Source organism: Peromyscus eremicus, chromosome 8a (assembly GCF_949786415.1).
Source record: "Peromyscus eremicus chromosome 8a, PerEre_H2_v1, whole genome shotgun sequence".
Classification (NCBI taxonomy): domain Eukaryota; kingdom Metazoa; phylum Chordata; class Mammalia; order Rodentia; family Cricetidae; genus Peromyscus; species Peromyscus eremicus.
Window position 1 is genome coordinate 11080309 of NC_081423.1, and position 26125 is coordinate 11106433.

Genomic DNA, 26125 nt, shown 5'->3' on the forward strand with positions numbered 1-26125 from the left:
CTTTTTATTTATAATCTCTTTCTATAGATTTTTGAGGTTTGTTAGTAATGTCTTACCCTTTGGATTCTCAGAAGCACTTTTTTTATGTATTTCTCTGCAGAAATATACTTCTGAAGTCAGGATGTGTATTATTTAGTCAAATTTAATTACAGAAAGTATGTATACTGTTATACATGATCATAAACTAATATGACTGAAGTGATTATTAAGCATGTTTATAATCTAGGACATTTTATGTGAGTCTAAAGGTTTTTTTAATTATAATTTATTGATAAAGGAAGGGAAATTTTCTTTTTAATCTATATTTTGGTTTTGAGGTATTTGGGGGCCTTCTGAGGAGAGAGGTGTGCACAAGAATAGGGTGTTGCCTTCATTTTCAAGAAAAGCACCTGATTCCTGGTGACATTTACCCCCAAGCTTTGGATTGGGCTTGCAGCCATTTTTACAGAACAGTCTTTGAGGTGGGACCCCTCTTAGGTAGAAAATGTTTAAGAAATAGAGAAACTGCATCTCCATGGCCCAGCGGGTCCCTACAGGGTTATTTTCTGATAGGAAGTTTCTATACGTGGGTTTTTTAAATAAGAAAAATTAAAAATAACACTATAGAGACTTCAGCATTCTTAAGGATGTAATGTAGGGGATTCATCGTGTATGCTGCTTAGATTTTTTAAATTGCTCATGAGTGTGCTGTTATAATTTGTTTTGATTGTGTATTAGAATTTTGAGGTAGGGGTTTGGACAAGGCCAGGACAGCTACTGATAGACATCTGTCTCTAAATGGGAGGGAAATGTGGCTGACCAGAAGATTTTTCAGACAGAGGAGAGTTGTAGTGCCAGCATAGCCTGGTGGATACAGTGATGCTGGCAGCATCTCAGTGCTAAGACATGGATGCTAGACTTTCTTGGACTGTATGTATCCTGGGCTTCAGTAAGTAGTTGTGCATCTTAGTGTGCATATCAGGGATGGGGCGTCTTGAGCCTTACCTGGTCCACCAGATTCAGAATCCTCCAGGAAAAAAAGGCAAGAAATCTGTTTTTTTGGTCATTCTGAAGCTTCATTGTGTTTCTTGCTTAGTTTCCCAGCTTATGGTACCTAAGCCCCTCTAATGTAATTCAGATACTTCTCAAATAGATGACCATGTAGTTCTTTGTTTTATATTAGAGTCTGCACTTATATATGTGTCCCTTTAATAGAGCTGGCCTAAAATAAAGCACCATTGTCCACTAAAATGTTGGCCTAGTGGCCAGTTGTGCTCTGTGGAATGGGCTTGCTTACTTTCCCCAGCTTTTGTTTGCCATATTTGTTTTCTTTCTCTTGGGTCTGGTTCTGATGATTTGGGCGTTGGGAAGGAACTGGCTTAGCAGGCAAGAACTGAATGGAGGCTGTGAGTACAGCTGACCTGCGTCTGTGGATCCAACACCTCTTACATGGAAAATAGAGACCTCATAATTGTGCCTGTTTGTACCATGTACAAAATTTTTTACTTTATCCTCCAAACAATATGATATAACAAGGATTATTTAGCATTTTCTTTGTATCCGGTTTAAGTAATATTGAGGTGATTTGCATAATCCTGTCCAACTTGCAGCCTATGGGCCATGTGTATCTATCCCAGGACAGGCTTGAATGTATTCCAACAAGTTTTGTAGATGGCAAGATCATATTATAGTGTCAAAAGGTTTGGGCATCTTTCCTTAGAGAATATAGGAGATGTACATAGGTATGTTCCCTGCTTACCACATGCTATTCATTGTCTGAGTGATTTTCTCCTTTTAGAGAATAGCTGTGGTTGTTTTTTGTTTTTTGTTTTGTTTTGTTTTTGTTTTTTTTTGTTTTTGACAGAGTCTTACTATGTACCCAGGCTGGCCTTGAACTCCTGCCTCAGGCTTCTGAGTACTGAGGTTACAGGCACAAGCCACAATGTTGGGCCCTGATAGCTGTGTGTATTTGATGAGCACTTTCTGTTTTAAGCCTCAGCTTTTCATTCTCAGTGGTTACAGGGTCCTGAAGGGAAGAAGAGCAAGCAATATTGCAGTGTTGTCAGCTGGCTCCCTGGTGTTGACTTTGAAGTAGTTTTCTGATTCTGAGTAAAGTTAGAGAGGAGGTTGGAGGATCGTTCGGGAAGCAAGGGCATGCATGCAGAGTTTGGGGGTGGCTGCATGCATCTGCTTGGGTCTGTGGGTCTGCGGAGGAAGAAATCTTGATCCTTTCTCCTTAATGTTTAAGACACACAATTCTTTGAAGACCTTGCCTGTTCTTGAACATTTACTAGCAAATAACTTACTTTTCTAGGTGGGATGCCAGGATAAGCTTGTTTATATATAAACAAATATATATCCTTTGTTCATATCTCTGAATATGTTCTTGGGATAGAATTGTGTTTTTCAAACTTCATCCATTCAAGACCCCCTTTTCATCCAAGAAATGTTTGTGTGACCCTGGCAATGTAGGTATATAAAATAGACATACAAAGCATTTCTGATAACATAAAATCATAAACTTAACTTTAGACTGTTTTGGGATATACATATAGTTGCACCATTTATGAAAATGAATGGTAATTTGCATATGAATGTGATAGATCTACTTGTTTATTTTTACATAAAATTTAAATGTCTTAATGTTTGACTCTGCAGCTTATAGAGCATCATCCTCAATGATTTTCCTAGTTGATATTTTGTTTTTATAATTGTCAGTGCTGAGAATGCTGCTTTGTGTAAATATGTACTGCAGAACAGTGTAAGTGTATATGGGGACATTTTGGAAATTCAGTCCTAGTCCCAAGACAGAATTTAATTTGACAATTTTTTTTAATTGGAACTCAAGGTAGAAACTCAATTTTTAAAACCACACATTCTGATATATTGAAGTGGAGAGACGTCTCAGAGGTTAAGAGCCCTGGTTGCTACTCTTCAGAGGACCCTAGGTTCAGTTCCCAGTGCCCTAATGGGGGCTAACAACCACCTATAACTAAGGTCCAGGGGATGGGACAGCCTCTCCTGGCCTTCTTAGGCACCAGGCACACAAATGGTGCACAGACATCCAGGCACAACACCCATACACATAAAATAAAATACGTTCTGAAACATTACTACTGAGGAATGACAGAAGGGAAGTACTCAGTCTTTGTTTTTTTGTAGTTAAACCATTATGTTTCTTAAGAACAGAAAAGTTTGTGTGTGCAGTAAAAACATGCAGTCTTGAGCCTCAGGTATATTCCAGGCAGTGTTGATGTTGAGTCAGCATGATGGGATATGTAGTGCAAAGTGCACACATTGTGTTCAGTGCTGAGGTTACTATAGTGGAGTCATGTGATGTGACACAGTGAGCACTGCCAGACAAACCACAGGGTTGTTGCCATTTGATTTTTAATTAATGTTTTTGGTCATTGAGTGTTCAGAAACATTTTCCTGCTGTTAAATGTTCTCAGTATCCACACTCAGATTAAGTGGTTTCTTGTAGAGTTACCACTATGTTAGCTCACCACTCCAGGTTGCAGAACAGACAAACAAAAAGCACACTGTCAAAACTGACTCCCTGCCACACATGTAAGAGCTTATGGTCACATTTATTGAAGCCTACCGGTGTATGAATGGGCTGTGTCCTGATGCACCTGGGTCAGTGAGTTTTGTTCACGTTTCTCAGCCTATCTGAAGAGTAATGTTGGTGATGGGTGGGGATTATTTTGATGCCTTAGGTTTCTTGACTAGTGGGCGTTTACATCTGTGCATTACAAATTACTCATCTCATCTTCTAGTACTTTTCTTTATAGACTTTTAAAACATTTTCTTTGAGAATTTTATAGCAGTATATATTCATTTTGTGCATGCATGTGCGCACATGCACGCACACACTCACACCCACCACTTTTCCCCATAACTCCTCCCTAACTCCTCAACTTAGTGTCTTTTTATTTATTTTTAATGACCAATCAACTCCAGTTTTTGCTCCCATATGCTTCCACTGGAGTATGTTGACTTAGCACATCCCTTAGAAAACCTGCTCTCCCAAGCCATCAACTGTCCATAGATCTTCAATATGGGCTCATGAACCCTTTCACACTTCATGCTGGAGTGTTGACCGGCTTGATCGTGTGCAGGCAACCACGGTCTCTTGAGTTTATGGTTGTAGCAGTCCTGTTGTATCCAGAAGACAGTTTCACTCTAGCTCCTCTTCAGCCTCTGGCCCTTAACAGTATTTCCTCCTGTCTTCCATGACGGTCCCTGAGCTTTGTGAAGGCGATATGATATAGATAGATGTCCCATTTGTGACTGGCCACTCCGTTAACACTCTCTGCACTTTGAACAGTTGTGATTTTTTTTGTGCTAGCCACACTGTCTTTAAAAAAATTTGTTGCCGGGAGGTGGTGGCACACACCTTTAATCCCAGCACTCAGGAGGCAGAGCCAGGCGGATCTCTGAGATCGAGGCCAGCCTGGGTTACAGAGTGAGTTCAAGGAAAGGCACCAAACTACACAGAGAAACCTTGTCTCGAAAAACAAACAAATAAATAAATTTAAAAAAATTGTTGATGTGTGAGTGTAAGCAGAGATGTGTGTGGTTACATGTGCACGTGTGTGCAGAGTCCAGAAGAGGCTGTCCTTTGTCTTCCTCTATCACTGTTAAGTCAAGATTTTTCCGGTAGCTGCCACTTGCATTTTGTTGGCTAGGCTGGAAGCCAGCAAGCCCCAGCAATCCTCCTGTTTTCATCCCCCACAGAATGGGGGTTACAGGGATACACCAGGTGTTTGGATTTTTATATCGGTGCTGGGACCCAGCTCTGCTTCCCAGAGCAGGTCCTCTTAACCACTGAGCCATTTCTCTGAGCCTTTCTTCCTTCCTTCCTTCCTTCCTTTCTTCCTTCCTTCCTTCCTTCCTTCCTTTCCTCCTTCCTTCCTTCCTTCCTTCCTTCCTTCCTTCCTTCCTTCCTTCCTTCCTTCCTTCCTTTCTCTTTCTTTTTTTCCATATTTGTCACTGTTTTCTTTTTTCTCCTTTTTTTTTGGGTGTGTGCATGTATAGGGTGCGTGCGTGTGTGTGTGTGTGTGTGTGTGTGTGTGTGTGTGTGTGTGTGTGCCTGTGCATGTGGAGGCCAGGGTTTAGTGGTTAGCATCTGTTATCTCCTGAATCAACCCTCTCCCTTATTTATGGATTGACTCAGAACTCACTGATTTAGGTTGGTTAGCTAGCTGGCTAGTTTTGGGAATCCTCATCTCTGCCTTCCAGTGCCTACCTGACTTTTTGTAGGTTCTGGGTATCCGTGAACCTACAAAAGTGTTAGGCAACTCCATGCCTAACACTTGCTCCAGCAAGCTCTTTACTACTGAGATATTCCCCAGCTCTAATTCTTTATCATTTTCTATGGTTCTTCTAATTTCATTTTCCCAGTAATTTCTCTCCAAAGAGGAATGTTTTGATTATAAAAATAGTAAATAATTTCTGTAAAGCATTGACACAATACATTAGTTGTAGAAAATTAGGTAAAACTAGATCCTGAAAGATCTTCCTGCCATGATAGAACTATAGAACTATGATTTTTATCAAGGTTTTTCTCAGAAAAAAAATACAGACACAGAGTTAATAAGGAAAAACTGAATGACTTTATAGTACTATTCTAAGTACTAAGTTCTGAATATACTTTAAGTAGCTCTTTGTTAAAACTGACAAGTCTACTTTGATGTTATTATTTTTGCCTTAAGTAATAGTAATTTTGTGTTATATTCTAATTTTTTGTCTATAAAAATTTAGACAAAACTGACTGGACTTCTACTCCACCTGGCTTTGACTAGGGTTATTTGAGGTTTGTCATATTTTTGATGGCTGCATACTATTTCAATATAGACCTGTGACAGTGTTTATTTAGGTCATCTTTTATAGGCATTTACATTTTTCATTAATCGAGGTGATACTTAACCTTGTGTATACATTGTAGCACATCTTTGTCCAGTTACTTCCTTAGCAGTGGGTTAAAAGAAGTGATTTTGGACTGATCAGTCATAAAGCACATACTTAGCATTCATGAGGCCCTGGGTTTAATACCCAGTGCCACTAAGAGAAAGGAAAGGAAGAGAGGGAGAGGAAGTGAAATGCAGTTGGTGATGGTGGCACCTTCATATAGTTTCAGTATTCTAGAGGCAGACTCAAGAGGACAGCCTGAGTTACAGAGCGACAATTGTCTCAACCTCTACCCCCCACAACCAGAAGGCGTGCACATGTTTCCTTGGATAGAGGTTCTTTTCCAAGTCTGGAAATTTGTCTTTTATACATTACTCTAAGCTGGATTTTTCCTTTTTTTTTTTTTTTTTATGTACATTGGCGTTTTGCCTGCAGGTCAGATCTTTGAGTTACAGACAGTGGTTAGCTGCCGTGTGGGTGCTGGGATTTGAACCCAGGTTCTTTGGGAGAGCAGTCAGTGCCCTTAACCACTGAGCCGTCTTTCCAGCCCCTAAGCTGGATTTTTACCAGAACACTTGAGAGTACTTTTCTTATATACCCCCAGCAACCATGGTGGTTGTTTTTCTGTATTGTCTGTACTGAAGGTAAAAAGCATCTGTTTTATTTTGACAACTTTGATCAGTGAAGTTTTAGAAACAGATTATTGAGCTGGGGGCATGGTGACATACAGCTATAATTCCGGCATTTGGGATGTGGAGGGCAGGATTAGCTCAGCCTAGACTGCATGAGACCCTGTCTCAAAACAACAAAACTAATCAAACAGAAATCTAGCTTTTATTAAGATGTAATTCATGTATTATGTACTTATTTTCTTATAAAGTGCTCAGATCAGTGGCTTTGTGTAACCATGGCCTTGGTCAGTTTGGGACATTTTCACCATCCCGAAAGGAAACCCTATACCAATAGCAGCTACTCTTCAATTATCCGGAATCCTCAGTTCTAGCTAATCCCAGATCTATGTTCTGCTCCTAGTCATTCATAAAACAGAAATAGAGTATACAGTGTATGTATAGTTTTTTTGTGCCTGGCTTCTTTCACAGAGTTAAGGTTTTCAAAGTTTATTGTAGCATGTGTCATTTTTTTAATGGTGAAAAAAATATTCCAGTTTGAATAGACCACATTTTATTCTTCCCTTGATGAACACTTGGATTGTTTGTGTTTCTGGCTGTTATAAATAATGCTCCTGTGAACCTTTTTTTTTTACATGTTTGTGTATGAATATGTCCTTTTAATTATCTTGGATATGTGCCCAGGAGTGCAGTTACAGAGTGATGTACTGTTGTTGTGTTGAGGAACTGCCAGACGGTTTCCCAGCATCTTAGGTTCTTTCCAGTGATGTGTGTCCAGTTCTTCCACGTCCTCCTCTACTGGAGCACTGCTGTTGTTTAGGGTCTGTAGTCTCATTTATGACTATCTTGGTGGGTTGAAAGCTATACTCTGTGACTTTGATTTCTGTTTCTTTTTCTCTTTTTTCCCTCCCTCCCTCCCTCCCTCCCTCCCTCCCTCTCTCTGGAGACAGGGTCTCTGGAACTCACTATGTAGATCAGGCTGACCTCAAACTCACAGAGATCCCACCTACCTCTGCCTCCTAAGTGTTGGGATTAAAGATGTGCAACACCATGCCCAGTTTGATTGACATTTTTGTAATAACTAGTGATGCTTAATGTCTGTATTGGCCATTTATATTTGTTTTGGAGGTTTTTTTTGGGGGGGGGCGAGAAATATATAGTCAGATCCTTTTCACATTTTAAAGACTGTCTTTTATTAATGGATTGTAAGAGTTTTTTTTTTTTTTTTTAAATGTTTCAGATCCCAGCTGGGTATTAGATTTATGATTTACAGCTAGTTTTCCTCCATTCTTTTGGGGGTTTGTTGTTGTTTGTTTGTTTGTTTTGTTTTTTAATTTTGGGTTTTCCCAATGTAGCCTTGGCTAGCCTCCAACTCACAAAGATCCACCCACCTGCCTCTGCCTCCCGTGTGCTGGGATTAAAGGCTTGCACCACCACTGTCCGGCTTAATTTCCTCCATTCTTTAGGCTGAGTTTTATTTTAGTTTTGTTTTGTTTTACTTTATTTTTCTTCTTTTCATGTGTATGCATGTGTGGTGTGTGTGCATATTTATATGCATGCATCTATGTCAGGTGTGTACCTGTATGTGCATGTGTACATGCATGTCTTTGCTCATGCCCATGGAAGACTGAGCCTGATATCAGTAGGGGAATCTTCTTTGAGCTCTCTTTTTGAGGCAGGGTTTTTCAGTCAAACATATAGCCCGTCAGTATGGCTAGTATTTTTAGCCAGTTTGCACTGGGGGTTCCTTGTCTCTCTGCCTTCTGAGGCAGGAATTACAGTGAGTTGCCACAGCCACCCAGCATTGTGTGCTGAGTGTCTAAACTCAATCCTCTGCTATGTGGCAAGTGTTTTAAATGTAATGCCATGTTTCTAGCCCCAGCCCTCCTTAGTATTTGAGACGGTGTCTTATTCTACTGCTCAGGCTACCCTGAAACTTGCTTTATAACCCAGGCCGGCATTTTCCTTACTGTAATCTTTTTGTCTCAGCCTCTTGAGCACTGGGATTACAGATGTAAGCCACTATGCTCGAATGAAGAAGGCATTCTTATTTCAATATTCAAAATAATTTTTTCTAGTTTACCCCCCCCCCCTTAAAAAAACCTACTTTATCCCATGTGTAGTTAAGTTTTTGAGTTGTGGGGAACATAGGGATGAAAAGTTGTCCTCCCACCCTCAACCTGGACCCTCTCCTTTATCTTAAACTACCCTGTGCACTCAAGTCTCCTTCCACACTTTGCAAAGTCTATAGACAGGACTAGAGAGACAGCTCACGGTGAAGATGGCGCACACACACACACACACACACACACACACACACACACACACACACCTCCTGGAGAGGACCTGAGGTCAGTCCCCAGAACCCACACGGCCGCTCTCAACCGCCTGTAACTCCAGCTCCAAGGCTCTAACACCCTCTTCTGGATTCCATGGGCACTGCACTCATGTGCACATATCCTTTCCCCACATAAGTAAAAAGAAAAAATTAAAAATCTATAGCTAGAATATTTCTCAGTATGTGACAATGTAGTTCCCTCTTCCCCCTTTTTGAGACAGGTCACTGTTGCTGGCTGGCCTGGACTTGCTATGTAGACCAGGCCATATTCTTTTCTTTCTTTCTTTCTTTCTTTCTTTCTTTCTTTCTTTCTTTCTTTCTTTCTTTCTTCCTTCCTTCCTTCCTTCCTTCCTTCCTTCCTTCCTTCCTTTCTTTCTTTCTTTCTTTCTTTCCTTTCTTTCTTTTTCTTTTTTTTTGATTTCTCTGTGTAGCCCTGGCTGCCCTGGAACTCGTTCTATAGACTAGGCTGGCCTGGAACTCAGAGATCCACCTGCCTTTGCCTCACAAATGCTAGGATTAAAGGTGTGAATCACCACACCCAACTCCCTTTTATTTTTTGAAATAAAAAATTAAAAATATATGAGTGTTTCACCTGCATGTATGTGTGTATGTGTGTGCCTGAATCCTCTGGGATTAGCATTAGACAGCTCTGAGCAGCCATGTGGGTGCTAGAACTCAACTCCCGTCCTCTAGAGGGCCAGTCAGTGCTAGTGCTTGTCTAGCCACTTGTCTGGTGCCCTCCTCCTGTTTTTAACTGCTTTTCAAAATTTTTCTAAGCTATTTTGAAAATTGTATGAAATGTATGGATTACTTTTGAGAAACAACACTTGGTTTTGTGCCATATTCTTCTTAAAATTTTATTGGGGGGGGTGCAGTTGTATGCAGGTTTGTTCATACTATCTCATGATGCATATGTGGAGGTCAGAAGGCAACTTTTGGAACTTGGTTCTCTCCATTTGAACTCAGGTACTTGTACTTAAGACAGATCTCTTCCCCCACTGACCCATCTTGCCAGCCCTGTGCTTTAAAGGGATGGTCCTGTCTATGCACCTTCCCATATTCTTGGTGCTTTCCTGGGCAGTAGGGACTAGATATGATATGGAAGTTGAAAGAGACTCTGAAGAATGCTTCTGACAGATCCTAGGCCCACCTGAAGCCCTATGTTGCTCATTAAACACCATCCTGGGAGAGGCAATTAAATCTGCCCCTCGGTTCCTGGGAACTTTGTAAAAATTGGACCATCCATTGGTGGGGAGGTGGCTCAGTAAAGTGCCTACATGCATACTTGAGTTTAGATCCCAAGGACCCACATTTGAAAAAGCTGTGTTTAGCCCCAGTGCTGGTGGAGCATCCCTGGAATTCACTGGCCAGGCAGTCTACCTAAAACCACAACCACAGCTTCAGATTTGGTGAAAAATGGGGTCTCATTAGATAAGGTAGAAAAACACCCATGCCAACCTGGCTTCCCTACACGCATGTGAACACATGCACACTTAATATTTTTATAATTTTTTTCTTAATTGTAAATACATAGTTACGGTTCTTTTAAAAATATTTTTAATTGGGGCTGGAGAGATGACTTGGTGGTTAAGAGCACTTGTTCTTGCAGAGGATGCAGATTTGATTTGTAGCACCACACAATAGTTCACAACTCGAATGCGCTCTTCTGACCTTTGTAGATACCAAGTGTGCATGCACATGGTGCAGACATACATGCAGGCAGAATACTCACATGTGAAATGAATAAACCTAATAAAAAAAATGTATGTTTGTTATGTTTATATGTATGGAGGTCAGGACAACTTGTATGTTGGTTCTCTCCTCCCAACATGTGGGTACTGGCGATCTAACGCAGGCCATCAGGCCTCACAACAAGTACCTTTACCACTGAGCCATCTCACCAGTTCAGATGATTCTTATATTAAAATAGAGAAGATAAATGAGTGACTCAAATTGGAAATACCAAAATATTTAAAAAGGATCAGAAATCTTTTATCTGTGGGTGTTACAATGTATATTATAGACGGTTTATTTTTCTTTTTTGGTAAATTTGTATATGTGTGTGAAGAGTGTTGGCAATTTGTAAAAAATAAGACCCCACAGGCCTCTTTCCACTTTCCCTGTAGTTAAGAGTTACCACAGGCACTTATTTCAGACAGATGAAGACATACCAACTCAGTTTCTGTAGTTTGTAGCAGATTGCCAAATACTTCCTGAAAAAAAAAAATATTACGAGTGGCTGGGTGTATTGCATACACCTTTAATCCCAGCACTTGGGAGGCAAAGGCAGGTAGATCTCTGAGTTCCAGGACAGCCAGGGCTACACAGAGAAACCCTGTATCAAAAAAATCAAAAAAAGAAAAGAATATGAGTGGAAATTTTAATGAAAGACAAGGTATTTCTTTTCTTAAATTACGAAAGCTTTAAAAACATACTCAATGTGTTTCCAGTAAGTGTATCATGCCTTTCTAAAGGCAGTAACCATAGTGAAATCAAACTGCATCTGTTATTCTCTGAGTGTGCTACAATGAAATGTAAATAATGCAGGGTGGTACGGAGATACACCCATCAAACAAAAGTTAGCTCTGATCTTAGCTCTGTGCTGCAGTTCACCAAGGCAGTCTTTTCCATTAGAATGAACCATATGAAATTGCCAACATTTCACTCCTTGGGACCTACATACACAGCAGCGTCCTGTGGGGCAGCTGCCCCACGGCTTTCTAGTGATGGCGCTTGGGGGGGGGGGGTGGATTGAGTTTGTGTTGCTGCAATCTAGAGCAGGTGTCATTTTTGTTATTGTTGTCATTGGATGATAACTGTATTCTAGTGAACTTGAATTAGCTTTACATCTGAGTTAAGCTGGTTTTTGTGTTTGGTGGAATAAAGAGAACTGTGCCAGTTCTTTTGGCCATCTTGTCCATGAGCTTTCCTAATAATTAGAGTGAATCAAAACTCAAAAAATTTAATAAGATATTTTGTTACTTTGTTTTATTTTAGTCCCAGTTGCAAACATCAGTGGGAATTGTACCCACACAAGCAATTGCAACAGGCCCCACAGCAGACCCTGAAAAGCGCAAACTGATACAGCAGCAGCTGGTTCTACTGCTTCATGCCCACAAATGTCAGAGACGAGAGCAAGCAAATGGAGAGGTTCGGGCCTGCTCTCTCCCACACTGTCGAACCATGAAAAATGTTTTGAATCACATGACGCATTGTCAGGCTGGGAAAGCCTGCCAAGGTAAGTGTCCTTTTCTAAACCTAGTGGCTGTTGTTAGGGTAGAATTTGCCTTTATTATTTTCATCAACTTTGGTGGTTGGAAGCCTGCCTAGCAAAGGTGCTGGCCTCCTTTTGGTGTGACCCAGAATATGTTGTTCCCACAGTCCCCACATCTGAAAGCTCACCTGCTGAGGAGGCAGGTGATTCGGTGTTCTGACGCTCTGAGCTGCTCCTGCATAAGGCTGTGCCCTGAGTTTGTTCTTTTTCTTCTTCCTTTCGTGAAGGACTTCTCTGTCACTTCTTGAGTACTCTTTGTCAATGTCTATGTTGTTGTGTGGGGCAGTAATACACATAGGCAGGCACACAACTTTCCCTGCACCCCCAGCATCTGTCTTGTGGTTTGTTTCATGGATTCAGGCTATCAGTGGCCCACTGCCTTACTCCTCTGCCCTCTGTCTTGAGGCTGCTCTGATGACATCTAAGTCATCATCCCTGGGAGAGGGGAAATCAGGCACATGCATCTTGTGCTCTCCCTTTTTTTTAAATTTATTTTTATTTATTTATTTTTTGCCATACACCTCAGTTTCACTGAAGGAAGTGTTTCCTGTTAACAGCTGTGCTTTCTTGTAATCTTTCTTCTCTTGCTTCTTGTGTTCATAAACTTTGGGGGAAATAGCTCCCTGGTCTCCCTCTATCCCATGGTGCCATTGTGACTCCCTGGAATAACACTGATCATGATAGAAACACAGAACAGGGGAAGGTTAGACTTTAGAACATGAAGACTGGAAATATTCAGGGTCAATTACTCTCTCCAAGTACTTTACAAAAGTACTGCATTCCTTTCAGAATTTCTACAGACTTCTCATTGGCTTCTCTACGTTTCTTCAGTGGTAGTTCTTAGCTGGTTTCATCCTTATATAATTTAATGTTTTTATTTTTAATAGTGGCATTGTAGAACTCTGTTCTGCCTTTCATTGTAGATGCTCAGTATTTCAGAGGTTGATAGCTTTTGTTCTGTTTTGTGGGCGGAACCTTAATCACCCATCATTCATAACGTTGCTTCTATGGGAAGTTTTTGGCTGGAATTACTGACAGTCAACTTACAAACTTTTTGGACAGCTTGTTTGTAAGTTAAGGACTGCCTGTACTGTATTATGGTTACACTTGTTACCATTTTTTTTAATGGAATCTGGCATTATAATATAGGTGTAATTGAAGTGTGACGATTTGGATAGAAAAATAACATCTCGTTGTTTTTCTGGTCATAGTTGCCCATTGTGCATCTTCACGACAAATCATCTCTCATTGGAAGAACTGCACACGACATGACTGTCCTGTTTGCCTCCCTTTGAAAAATGCCAGTGACAAGCGAAACCAACAAAGTAAGTGAGCACGGGGGCAGAGAAGCTTGGAGATGAGAATAGAAACTGTTCTTAAGAGAATGCTGAGAGTAGGTAGGTAGTGGGCAAGGGTCACCAGCACAACGTGCTAGGTGAGATAGGGCTAACAGTGACTGAGGTGCAGCCAAGCTCAGAGGGCAGATGGGCTTTCACTGAACTTTATGAGTAGCCATGGCCATCCTGGGCTTTCATTTACCTCCACGGACCTGCACACATGCGCTTGAAGGAGTGCGAACCAGCAAGATCCCTTCCATCAAATAGCTGTCAGGAAGATTTGGTACTTTCTGACAGATACTTAGTATGAAGAGTGGAATGTCAGGTCACCTACAGTGAGTAACATCATGGGGGCAATAGAGGGACACCTTTTTTGTGAAGACCCTTTTAGGTTGTACCAGGGTTAAGAGCCTGGTAAGGGTTTGCTTATGCAGTTCCCATACCAGCTGATACAACAATTTATTGAGCTTTAGACTGGGAATCTCAGCCTCAGGGTTGACACATCCTGCTCATCCCCATCATTTTGTTGTCTTCTGAATCATCTGTGTAGTCCTTGATGTGACCAGTTCTGTACTGGCTGCTCTTTACTGCAGGTGGCCCCTGGGTCCCTGTTCTTTTTAGGCATCTGAGCATTAGGGGAAGGACATGAACACCTTTTCCCAGTTTTAAAACTTTTTGCTGTCATTTCAGGGCAAAATTGTGGTCTTTGGATATGTTCCCCATTTGGATATCTAGGAAGTTCCCTTGGGTCCATGTCATCCTCTAGTTGGAGGCATGCCTTCTCTAGTGATCTTTCAGGATGGCACAGTCTTTCTCATCTTTCACCATCTCTACTCCTCCCTGATGTTCTAAGTGTTCCTCACTTAGAGCATCTTCTTGAACGTCTTCACAGGTTCCCCTTCTGCCTGGTGAACATTGTGCTGCTTTCTTCCTGGCTGGCTGTACATGGCAAATCACTCTAATCTAAGAGTGCCATGGAGTGGAGTGCCATTGCTGGCTGTTTGATCTCCTCTTATGAATCCAACTTTCCTTCCTGTAAGCTGACTCACACTGCACAGCATGCTTCATTAAAAAAAAAAAAGGGGGGGTGGCGTGGGGGGAGTTGGGGCTTGGGGCTTGTTATCTTCTTCCCCTACCGAGGCACCACAATTAATTTTCTTTGAATCAGTTAAATTGTTCTTTGAGTGTGTATGTGTCGGGGGGTGCGTGCTTGTGTGTGTGTTGAGTGTGGGCACTCACTTGCCACAGCTTGTGGTATAGGTCAGAGAACAACCTTGGATGTTGGTCCTTACTTACTTTCCAGTTCGTTTTGAGACAAGGTCTCTGTTTTTTATGTGTGCTATGCAGGCTAGGTGGTCTGTGAGCTTGTAGGGTTCTTCTTACCTCTGCTTCCCATTTTTGCCATAGGAGCACTGGGACTCCAGGCCTGCTGCCATGCCTGGCTTTACATGGCCTCTGGGAAGTTGAACACAGGTCCTCACACTTGGATGGCAAGTGCTTTCGCCACTAGCCATCTTCTTAACCCCTGGATTTTTAATACTCAGTTTTCTTGGGCATCTCTTATATAAAATGAAGTTCTGAGATACTGGGTCTTAACCTATATATTGGGGATAACAGATGTAGTGAAATAAAGTCTGTTCTTCCTTCAGCTTTCTGTAAACCCTCCACTCCCCAGTGGTAGTGGTGAAATTTCTTGTGCTTTAGGATATATTTTAGAAATAGGCTCTTGATGTGCCAAAAATTCATTGTTGAGTTTGTACTTTTATGATATTAATTCCATGAATAATGAGCTAGGATTTCGTTCTTAACTTTTAATTTAGAGGCATGACTTATGGGATCTTTTGAGCTTAATATGTACACATTGGTATGAAAATTGTAAACCTTTGTGAATTTCTCTTTTTAAGAAATACTTATATGGTTTTTGTTCAAGAGGAGGAGAAAAGAAAAGAAATGTGTGGTTTGTTTTTCTTACCATCCTTATAACTATCTAAGTGTGAAAATTGATTCAGTGCATGCTTTCTCAAGTGGTAAACCACAGATTTTTCTACTAGTCATAACGTGAGGTGTTACCAGGGGGGATTGATGATAAAAAGTCACAGAGAGACTTGAGATAGTCTCTGCACAAGATTTGGGTATTTTTAATGGGGGAAAGGGAAATAAAAGCACTTTGTAAAGAATGAAATGCTTTTTAAATTTTTAATTATTGTATGTTTGTGTGCCCTTGTGTCTACAGGTGCTTTTTTGCTTATATGTCAGCCTGTGGAGACCAGAGGTCTGGTGTCTTCCTGTAAATCACTCTCTACCTTGGCTTGTTTGCTTTTCTTTTTTTTTTTTCTTTCTTTTTTTTTTTGAGGTAGTCTCTTACTGAACCTGGATCTCATGGTTTTGGCTAGATTAATTAGCCAGGGAACTCCTGGAATCTGTCTGTCTTTGCCTCCTCAGCCAGCACTGGGGTTATGGGAACATAGCACCACCACAACTGGCTTTTTTTTTTTTTTTTTTTGGTTTTTCAAGACAGGGTTTCTCTGTGTAGCTTTGCGCCTCTCCTGGAACTCACTTGGTAGCCCAGGCTGGCCTCGAACTCACAGAGATCCGCCTGGCTCTGCCTCCCGAGTGCTGAGATTAAAGGCGTGCGCCACCACCGCCCGGCACAACTGGCTTTTTTTATGTGAGTGTTGGAGATCTGAACTCAGCTCCACATGATTGAGCAACACTTTTCCTGCTGAGCCATTTCTCTAGACTAAATGCTTCTTAAGTTACATCTCAGTTTTGAGTGTTCTCTGTTGGCTCTATCCTTGTAGATGTGTGAGTATAGAATTGTTTTATGTCATCAGTGGAAATGTTTTGTCAATGTCCTTTCTTCTCAAAAAATTGTGTTTGTGGTGTATGGATCTTAGTTTAGGAACTAGAGAAAAATGTGAACCCAACCCTTTAGTAGCTTCAGGTTGAGCTCTAGAGAGTGAGGTATACAATAAAATTAGTGTGGTTGGGCATTCTAGTACTCTGGAAGCTGAGGCAGGAGGATTATGAATTCTGGGCCGTCTGAGAGGATATTGCTAGACCATGTCCCCTCACAGAAATAACAACAAAAAACCCACCATTGTTGAGTTAATTTGTGCTTGTTTGATATTAATTCAGTGAGTACTGAGCTTCAGTTTCACCCTTCACTTTTAATTTAGGGGAGTAGCTTTTCTGGGATTTTTCGAGTTTACTGCTCTGTCATATTTTTAAAAAGTGGTAATGGTCTCTCTTAAAGAACCAAGTATAGGCATGAAGTACTCTGTGTAGTCCTTATGGGGAGAATCAGAATATGCCGAGACTACTTCATAGAGAAGATGGCAGGCTCAACAAAATTACAGTGGAATAACATCCTAGATGGCAGTAACGAGCCAGTCCAGCATATAGCCTGTCTAGGAATGAAGCTGACTGGGGGTGCTGGTTGGAATAAGAATGGCTCCCACAGGCTCATGTATTTGAATGCTTAGTCATCAGGGAGCAGCATTATTGGAGAAAGATTGGGAGGTGTGGCTTTGTTGGAGAAAATATGTCACCGGGGGGGTGGGGGGGGGGTGGGGGGGGGGTGGGCTTTGAGGTCTGGAGCCAGGCTCAGTGTCTCTTCCTGCTGCCTGCACATCCAGATGTGGAACTCTCAGCTACTTGTGCCTGCGTGCTACCATGCTCCCTGCAGTGTTGATAACTGGACTAAACCTCTGAAACTGTAAGGAAGCTTCCATTTAAATGCTTTCCTTTATAAGAGTTACTGTGGTCATGGTGTCTCTTCACAGCAGTGGAACAGTGAATTAGACACTGGACTTAGATATCTGTGCCAGCAGCTCAGGTGGGGCTATGCAAGCTTCTAACGACCATAGGGCCATGCTGAGGCTCACTCTGTGGAGTTACCACAAGGTATGCCAAAGCTCTACCTTCTGAACACATGCCTTATACAGATACTGACCAGTGAGTGCCCTCTCCTTGGTAGACACGCTTTCCACACTTTCAGACTGCTGTGATTTATGTCTCTACTGACAGATCTTGGAGAATTACCTAAGGCACTAACATGTTGCTTGAAATGAAACCCATATTGTTTGTTGTTTTGGGGCCTATTTGATTTTTCTGTTTTATAAAATATAATGATGAGTTACGTGCCCATCAGAAATAGTTGTTCACTTACTAGAGTTTTTCAGTCATCAGTCCTGGCATCTGACCTCCAGTAGATTCTATGTGACATGTGCTTCAGTCCCCATGTTGGAACCCACGAGTCTCTTGTTACAGTTGAATATGCAGACATGTTGCATAGATGCTTCCTTCCGGGTTGCTTGTTAAAAATATGGAAATTGGGCCCCCTTGTAGGCTTCATGTATTAGAATCTGTATTTTTTGTTTTGTTTTGTTTTTTCGAGACAGGGTTTCTCTGTGCAATTTTGGTGCCTGTCCTGGATCTCGCCCTGTAGACCAGGCTGACTTTGAACTCACAGAGATCTGCCTGGCTCTGCCTCCTGAGTGCTGTGATTAAAGGCGTGAGCCACCAATGCCTGGCTAGAATCTGTATTTTTTAACAAATTTCCCAGTATTTGGTCTGTACATTAAAATCTGGGATGTGGCTGCTTGGGATGTCTACAAAGGTCAGGTCTGTATCAGAGCTTTAGGGGAAGATAGAAATATTCTCCAAGAAAGACCCTATCTTCTCCAACGTAAACCCACAGGGATTTAGACATGTGCTTTAGGACAGCCTCAGCCCCAGACTTGGACTGAGCCACAGAACAACAATCCTTAGTGACTATGACAGCAGTCTGCTAGCTTATTGCTCCAGTGTCCTCATCTCCTTGGCCTTTACTTCTTGGGGTGATTCTTTGTCCCATCTCTAGGCACTTATTGGATTGCTGGAAACACTTGTTGTTGTTGTTGTTGTTGTTGTTGTTATATTGAGTTAAAATCAACCTCAAAATTCCCTTTCATACAGCACCTACTGGGTTCTGCCTGACCAGGCTCTCAGTTCTACTTGGGAGTGCTGTGGTCTCCAGGTGCCTCTAACACAGTGGTAGAGATTGGGTTGGGGGGACAGGGCTTGGATGACTTTACAGAGTCCTAGCCTTGATCAGAACAGCTGCCCCTTGCCCTCCTGTGTTGTGTCTCTTGGCTTCTGAGGAAAGCCACCTTTGAGAACTTGGGTACTCAGATCTTGTATTTGTTATTGTGCCCTGTACTATGAACAGGGAGAGACTGATGTGGTGGTACCTTCCACTTGGCACAGATACGCACAGATCTGAATGAATCTAGCACTGGTTTTTCTGTATAACCCAAGAGTGAGTAGAACAGTGGTCCAGCTTGCATTTGTGGTTTGTCTTCCACCACTCTGACAGGGTTTGACAGTTCATTTGTGTCAGTTTTCATTGAATTTCCAAATTGAGCCCAATTTTATTGAAAATTATTAGAGCCTGAAGTTTGCTGGTTAATTGAATGTTTTAAGTTAGCAACATATACTTCACAGGGGAAAGACTGCCATATCCATATTCAAATATTGGTAGGTGAGTCTTGCACAGAACCCATAATAAACTTGGCCTTTTTCTTAATCTGTGACTTACTGCTTTAACTACAACAAAAAAGGAGTGATGAGGCAGAGAAGGTATTGAGCATGCATTAGAGGAGGCAAAGACATACCAGATACCATGGCTCTTGCCTGTAATCTCACATATCTCTCAGGAGGCTGAAGTAGGATTACCATGGACTCAAGGCTACCCTGGGCTACATAGTTATATAGCCAGCCATAGCTAAACTCAGTCCTCCCCACTCCCCTCAAACCAAATAAACCAACCCCCCCCCCAAAAAAAAAAAACAAAACCAAAAAACCTCAAAGATGTGTCTGGGTTCAGGTATGCAACCTGATAAGCTAGGATAATTCAAGCCAGCATATTGGGACTTCTCAGGGTGTAATATGACATCCAAGAGACTGGTGACATGTAATCACAGCATTAAACTTTAGAGGGAACAATGCCAAGTAGCTGGTCTTCAATAACATGTCCAGTTGATGAGTGCAGAAGGCTCTTTGTCAAGGATGCAAGGAGGTGAGCATTGTTGCCTTTAATATGCTATTCATTCTTGTTCATCCTCGGTGCTCAGAGCAGAAGGAGAGGGGCAGATGGCTGTAGGTTCCCTGCACTGTGTGCTGTGGCCCTGTGTGGCAGGAGAAGAGTACACTTTGCTCTGAGCCCTCCCAGTACACCAACCCTGTGGGCAGGAGTAGGTGAAGAGTAGACTGCGTCTTCCAGTGATGTTAGGAAAGGTGAGAGGAACAAGATTTTCTCTGATCCAGGACTCAAGCTGTGTTTGGTGTGCATTGGGTGATTATTAGATCACTCTTGTTTTTCCCAGCAGGTCTAAACTCATGAAGTACATAGACTATGTGCTAGCCACTGTATCAGGAAGCCTAGTAGGGTGTAGTGTGAATGCTGGAAGTATGAATGCCTAAAGATAAACAGACCCAGTGGGCCCTGTGGGAATTTAGAGAAGGATATGGAACACTGGTGGCCACTTTCATGACACTGCTGCAGTCCATCACCCGCTAGATATTAGTGCTTTTCATACTGTAGCATTCATTGTCTAGGTGTCCTGTTGAGCTGTGTATCCATGTATGTTTGTTGTTCGTGTTTCTTTTTTCTTGGTTCTGCATTGTTGAAAGTATCGAGTTCCAAATGTCTGCCTTTTTTCCGTTAGTATATTTTGTTTCAGAATGAAAATAATATTTATATTTAGAAAACATGTTTTTAACATAAACAGAAAATAGAGTGATCATATCAACAGCACCGGTGAGAGGTTCTGATGAATGAAACTGTTTATCCCATATGTGGCCCTGGATTTAGGAATGGTATTTATTCTAGGGTGGGCATTTGTCTAAGTAGATGACATTTTGGGATTGTGCAGATGAAAGAATATAGTAGGACAAAGTCATTCAAGCACTACCATTGCATCTTCACTAGAAAGGGAGGCCAAGTCGACACTGTGTCTTCAGATGCTGGGGTAATTCATTTGCTGTCTAGTCTTTCTTATGTCTAAGGTGAGAGGAAAGTAAACTGCTCTGGGCTGGGGTTGAGACAGGAGAGGAGAGAGAGAGAGAGAGGTGGGGAGGCTGAGGAAAGGAAAAAGAGAATGAGAATAAATATTTTGAAGGAGAGGCCTGCGAATTTTGTCATCCAAAGGAACACTGGGTGATTATTTTCTTTTTCTATGTCATAACTATTTGAAAAATTACCATGTAAGTTGAGGAAATATGATGGGTAATGATGGTACATGCTTACAGTTTCAGGGACTATTAAATATTTAATATACTTTTAAAGATATTATACTTGACTATTTCATCTACACTCTTGGCAAGGTGTACCTTGGGATTTGTATTTTATTTATAATGATGAGATGTTTACTGTGTTTAATTGTATCTAATGAGTGTTAATGAGTTTGAGATCTGACTGTCCTTATTAGAAAAGTTGATAGTATGGAATGGTTAATTACCAAAATTTTTTTCTTTTTACACATTTCATTTTAATTAAGTTACTCTGATAAACATTTTTTGTTTATTATACTTGCATAGATGTAAGAATATTACTTACATTGAAAGAAAGGCTTTGTGAATGTTTCATATGTCAGAAGGTCATATGTCAACTTCATAAGCTTAATATTATAAAGCATGTCTTTGTGATTTTACTTCTAACATGACTCTAAACTTTGTACAAGTTTAAAAGAAAGCACCTCTTAAAGATAAGAATAAATAGTGTGACAGAAAACCTCTGCCATATAGAAACCTCACCAAATGGGTGGATTGTGTGGGTGGGTAGATGGGTTAGACTTGAAATGACCATAGAAATGAGCATTACAGGTTATGTCATTTCATGTGAAGTCCTTTAGGATGAGTTCCTTGTTTGGACAGTGGTTTTTCCTTTTAATTTCCTGGGGTTAGACAGCTGGATGGGACAGCTGCTCTGCACACTGCTTGTGGGTTTGGGTCATTGCAGCTCATAGCTACATGAGGCACATCTAGGCCTGAATATCAGGGATACTGAGGTGACACCTAGATAAATTAAAGCTCATGTGGAATTTTGAAGCTTCATTCCATCTGTTAATTCTAGCCAGATCTATCAGTAAATCAAGTGTAGTAAAGCGTAGCATGGTGCTCTCCTGGATAAATGTTCCTGAGAAGGTCTTGTTAAGAAAGGCTTGTTGCTAATGATGTTGTTACACAAATGAATTTGGAGAAATGTTATTTTGTAATTTAGAGGATCACCTCATAGATTTATTGAATAAAAATTGGCCAACCAGGTTTCACCTCTGCTATTCCTCTCAGTTTACAGAGGTGAGAACCAACAGATAGGTGGGGGCAACCGCTTGTAGGAAGGCTCCTTCCTTCATTTGAGAGGTAGCTGTTGAGACATACAGAATGCTGAACTTTGCCTTGTCATAGATTTGACACTCCTTGTAACTGACTCTGTAGGTGTCTCTAGATTTTAATACATACTAATTTTTACTAAATGATGTCTTTTTAATTTTTTTTTTGTTCTGTTGCTTTTAAACATAAAAGGTGGATTTGCTTTAGATTTTTGTTCCTTAACTCCTGCTAGAAAAATAGATGAATTCAGCATTACTTTCCTTGCTAGCTTTAAAGCTTTACATGCATTCCTAGTCTTTGAAAGACGTATTGCCTCACATTATTTACAGTTCATTTGTGGGCCATCTCTCTTTTCCTTACCTTCTTTGCTTGTCTGTCTGTTTGTTGTTCTAGCCATCCTGGGATCTCCAGCTAGTGGAATTCAAAACACAATCGGTTCTGTTGGTGCAGGGCAACAGAATGCTACTTCTTTAAGTAACCCAAATCCCATAGACCCCAGTTCCATGCAGCGGGCCTATGCTGCTCTAGGACTCCCCTACATGAACCAGCCCCAGACGCAGCTGCAGCCTCAGGTTCCGGGCCAGCAAGCAGCACAGCCTCCAGCCCACCAGCAGATGAGGACTCTCAATGCCCTAGGTAAGTCAAGGAGCACTCAAGAACTAACTTTCTCCAGATCCAGTGTAAAGATGACAATGCTTATTAGAACCCAAGGCTGTCTTCAGTTTGTGTTTTGACTTCAGAGTCATTGCTTTGGATTAATGACCTTCCAGAGAAAACCTGAGGGGTATTTTTCAGGGAAAGAACTACATTTTCAAGTGAAGCAATGATTTGCTCTGTGTGTACCACTTTGTCTTGACAGTTTATAAAAGGTCATCCTTGTGACTCAGACTCTTAAGTATATCACTTAGGACTACATAGGGTCCTGCCATGTCTTTTTGTCTGTGGTCCTCCGGAGCATCCTTGGAAGTAGAATCAGGCTGGTTAGCAGAGGACACTCAGCAGCTGCCATCAACCTGCTGCTGGGTAGATCAGTATTTCCTCTGGTAACCGTAGCTCATCATTTGCCAGCTTTACACATGTGTTCATAATCACCACAATTTTTGTTATTCCCTGGTTTAGTTTCCTTAACATTTTTCCTCTGTCCTTTTAACTGCAGGTGTTCACAGTGTGAGTAGTACTAACAATGAAGTTATGATTGGTGGCACTAGGGAGTCATTAAAAAATGACCAGTTTAAAAAAAAAAAAAAAAAAAAGCCGGGCAGTGGTGGCATACGCCTTTAATCCCAGCCCTAGGGAGGCAGAGACAGGCGGATCTCTGTAAGTTCAAGGCCAGCCTGATCTACAAAGCAAGTTCCACGACAGGCTCCAAAGCTACACAGAGAAAACCCTGTCTCGAAAAGCCAAAAAAAAAAAAAGACCAGTTAAGGGATAGGGATGTAGTTCAGTGGTAGATCACTTGTTTAGTGTACATGAAGCCCCAAGTTTGATATCTAAGCAGTGCTGAGAGAGATAAAAAGCGGCAGAGGCAGACCAATTAAAATCACCCTTGTGTTACTTTTTGGAAAAACACCTAATTGATTATCAATTAATAATGGCTTGGAGAATGGGTTGAAACCCTAATACACAGTTTCTATCTACTCCTCTACTGTTTGATGGTATAATTTGGGAATTCTGTGAATCTGAGTTGCATCTTTTTCTTTAATAGGAAGATTATAGGCAAACTGACCTTTCTCTATTTTTCCCTTAAACTTAGACTTTGTAAGTTTACTCTCTAACCTGTAAGAACAACCCGAACACACAAGTATGTGCCAGGCAGGTCAGTATAGTTGTTGAGAGTTTGGCATCAATGAAAAAGAAAAGTTAGAAGACTGCAAATGAGCAGTGGTCTTTTTTCTGTAGCCCTAGAGTACAGTGAGGATACTAGCCAGCCTCCAGACACATTATTTAGGTTCTAGAGTCAAAATGACAGGGGAGTTTGATGAAGTTAGCACCACTAATGAAAGTACAGCCTCCAGGGTTTCTGCCTTCATATCTTGTCATCCTTCATAGGAATTCTTTATGTGACCACTTGCTTATCCATTGTAGGAACTTCAAAGTGTGTACAGTGTAGGGATTGATTTCATTTTTCTTTGTCTTTCAAGGAAACAACCCGATGAGTATTCCAGCAGGAGGAATAACAACAGATCAGCAGCCACCAAACTTGATTTCAGAATCAGCTCTTCCAACTTCCTTGGGGGCCACCAAGTAAGACCAAAGATTCAGATAGCTCGTGTCTGAAGAGCAAATGGGCATAAGAATGGGTGGGGGTCACACAAAACTCAGCATGTGACAGAGATCACTGAGGAGGTAGAAATGGAGAGAGAGAGAGAGAGAGAGAGAGAGAGAGAGAGAGAGAGAGAGAGAGAGAGAGAGAAGGAGAGAGAGAAGAAGATGCCCACAAGGGCTAAAAGAGGGTGTTAGATTCCCTGGAACTAGAGTGACCTGCAGTTGTGAGCCATTCAGTGTGGGTTCTGGAAACTGAAGTCTGGTCCTCTGAAGGAGAAGCAAGCACTGTTAACAGCAGAGCCATCTCTCCAGCCTCTTTTTCTTTTTAAAATGATAAATGGAAAACAACCAGGTAAACAGTTTGGATTCTGGTGGATATACATGACTTGTTTCTCTTCAGCTTTTTAAGTCACATATTGTTGAAAAAAGTGGGGTGCATTTGATGGACTCACTGGAGTAGCTGGATGAGGTATTGTTATCTCCCTCTCTAGTCCACTGATGAATGATGGCTCAAACTCTGGTAACATTGGAAGCCTCAGCACTATATCTACAGCAGCACCTCCTTCCAGCACTGGGGTTCGAAAAGGCTGGCATGAACATGTGACTCAGGACCTGCGGAGCCATCTAGTGCATAAACTGTACGTAACCCTCATCAGTCAGATTCACATTTTGTGGCTGAGGGTGTTGTTGGCTCTTTATAGGTGCATAGATGTTTGATTTTGTTTTTCATTTGCATGTTGAATCCCAGTATATAGCTCATAGCTGCAGAGGGTCCATGCATGTTTCAGAAAGCCATCCCCACTGTTAAGAGACCTAGGAAGGCTGAGTTTCCGAAACTCTGGCCCCATTGTATGATGACATCAGAGAGCATAGAGACATGACCTGACATATCCTCTTTGCTTTTGGGCTCAGATGTGTTCAGTGTCTTGAGACTAGTTATAGAGTTCCCAAAAACTTGGGGGAAATTTGGGTCTGGTGAGTATATACAGTATGACCAGACAGTTATTTTACATACAAAAAGTTAATGTTCAAGCTACCTCTCCTAAGTTGAAGTAAAGTGACTCAACTGTGAATTCTTCCTTATTTTAATTTTTTTTTTTTGGTTTTTTTATTTTTTTTTATTTTTTTATTTTATTTTATTTTTGTTTTTTGTTTTTTTTCGAGACAGGGTTTCTCTGTGTAGCTTTGCGCCTTTCCTGGAACTCACTTTGTAGACCAGGCTGGCCTCGAACTCATAGAGATCCGCCTGGCTCTGCCTCCCGAGTGCTGGGATTAAAGGCGTGTGCCACCACCGCCCGGCTTTATTTTAATCTTTTTATAATAAATAGTTTCAAAATAGGGATTTGGAATCATACTTTTCTTAAAATCATATAGCACATATTTGCGTTTGGTGTGTAGATTAAAGGTTAGTATTGTTTCCCATATTCATGCACAAGGCAAAGAGAGTTCTCCTGTCCCAGCTTGAAAGCAGGTTGATAAGAGTATATTGTCCTTTCAGCGTCCAAGCCATCTTCCCAACTCCCGACCCTGCAGCTCTGAAGGATCGCCGCATGGAAAACCTGGTTGCCTACGCTAAGAAAGTAGAGGGGGACATGTATGAGTCCGCTAATAGCAGGGTAGGTTGTGAAGCAACTGTTGAGCCTGTAAGTGGGAAATGGTGTTTGTCTAGTTAGTTATCCAGAATTAGGAGAACCTGTGTAGTCTAGGCGACTCCTTACTGTGATGACCTTGACCAGAGACATGTCCCAGTAAGGATGAGACTCTTGCACAGCTCTCTTGTGAAGCCCAAATGTCACAGCAGGACAGAGGATGCATCAAGGGTATCTTTGGGCCGTCTTTGTTCACAGTGGGTACTCTTGAGGATTCTTGTAGTACATTATTGGGTATGTCAGTGAATACCCAAGAAAAAGCTCAGTTGTACAGAAAAAAAAAAATTAAAAAACAGTATTTAGCACCTTCAGTTCAGTATGTCCAGTAAAGTCACTAGTTCATTAAAGTGGAAATTAAAGAGTATGCT

The 26125-nt window shown here is 41.4% G+C and overlaps 1 protein-coding gene across 2 annotated transcripts in view; it reads left to right on the plus strand.

The window, feature by feature from the left end:
* Window positions 1–26125, plus strand: part of Crebbp (CREB binding protein) — a 138868-nt gene that overhangs the window by 69897 nt on the left and 42846 nt on the right. For both annotated transcript variants that reach the window (XM_059270101.1, XM_059270102.1), the window contains exons 4-9: window positions 11857–12097; window positions 13345–13458; window positions 22237–22479; window positions 23985–24087; window positions 24600–24746; window positions 25607–25724. In XM_059270101.1, coding sequence (XP_059126084.1) covers window positions 11857–12097; window positions 13345–13458; window positions 22237–22479; window positions 23985–24087; window positions 24600–24746; window positions 25607–25724 — 966 coding nt within the window. The remainder of the gene's footprint in view (window positions 1–11856; window positions 12098–13344; window positions 13459–22236; window positions 22480–23984; window positions 24088–24599; window positions 24747–25606; window positions 25725–26125) is intronic.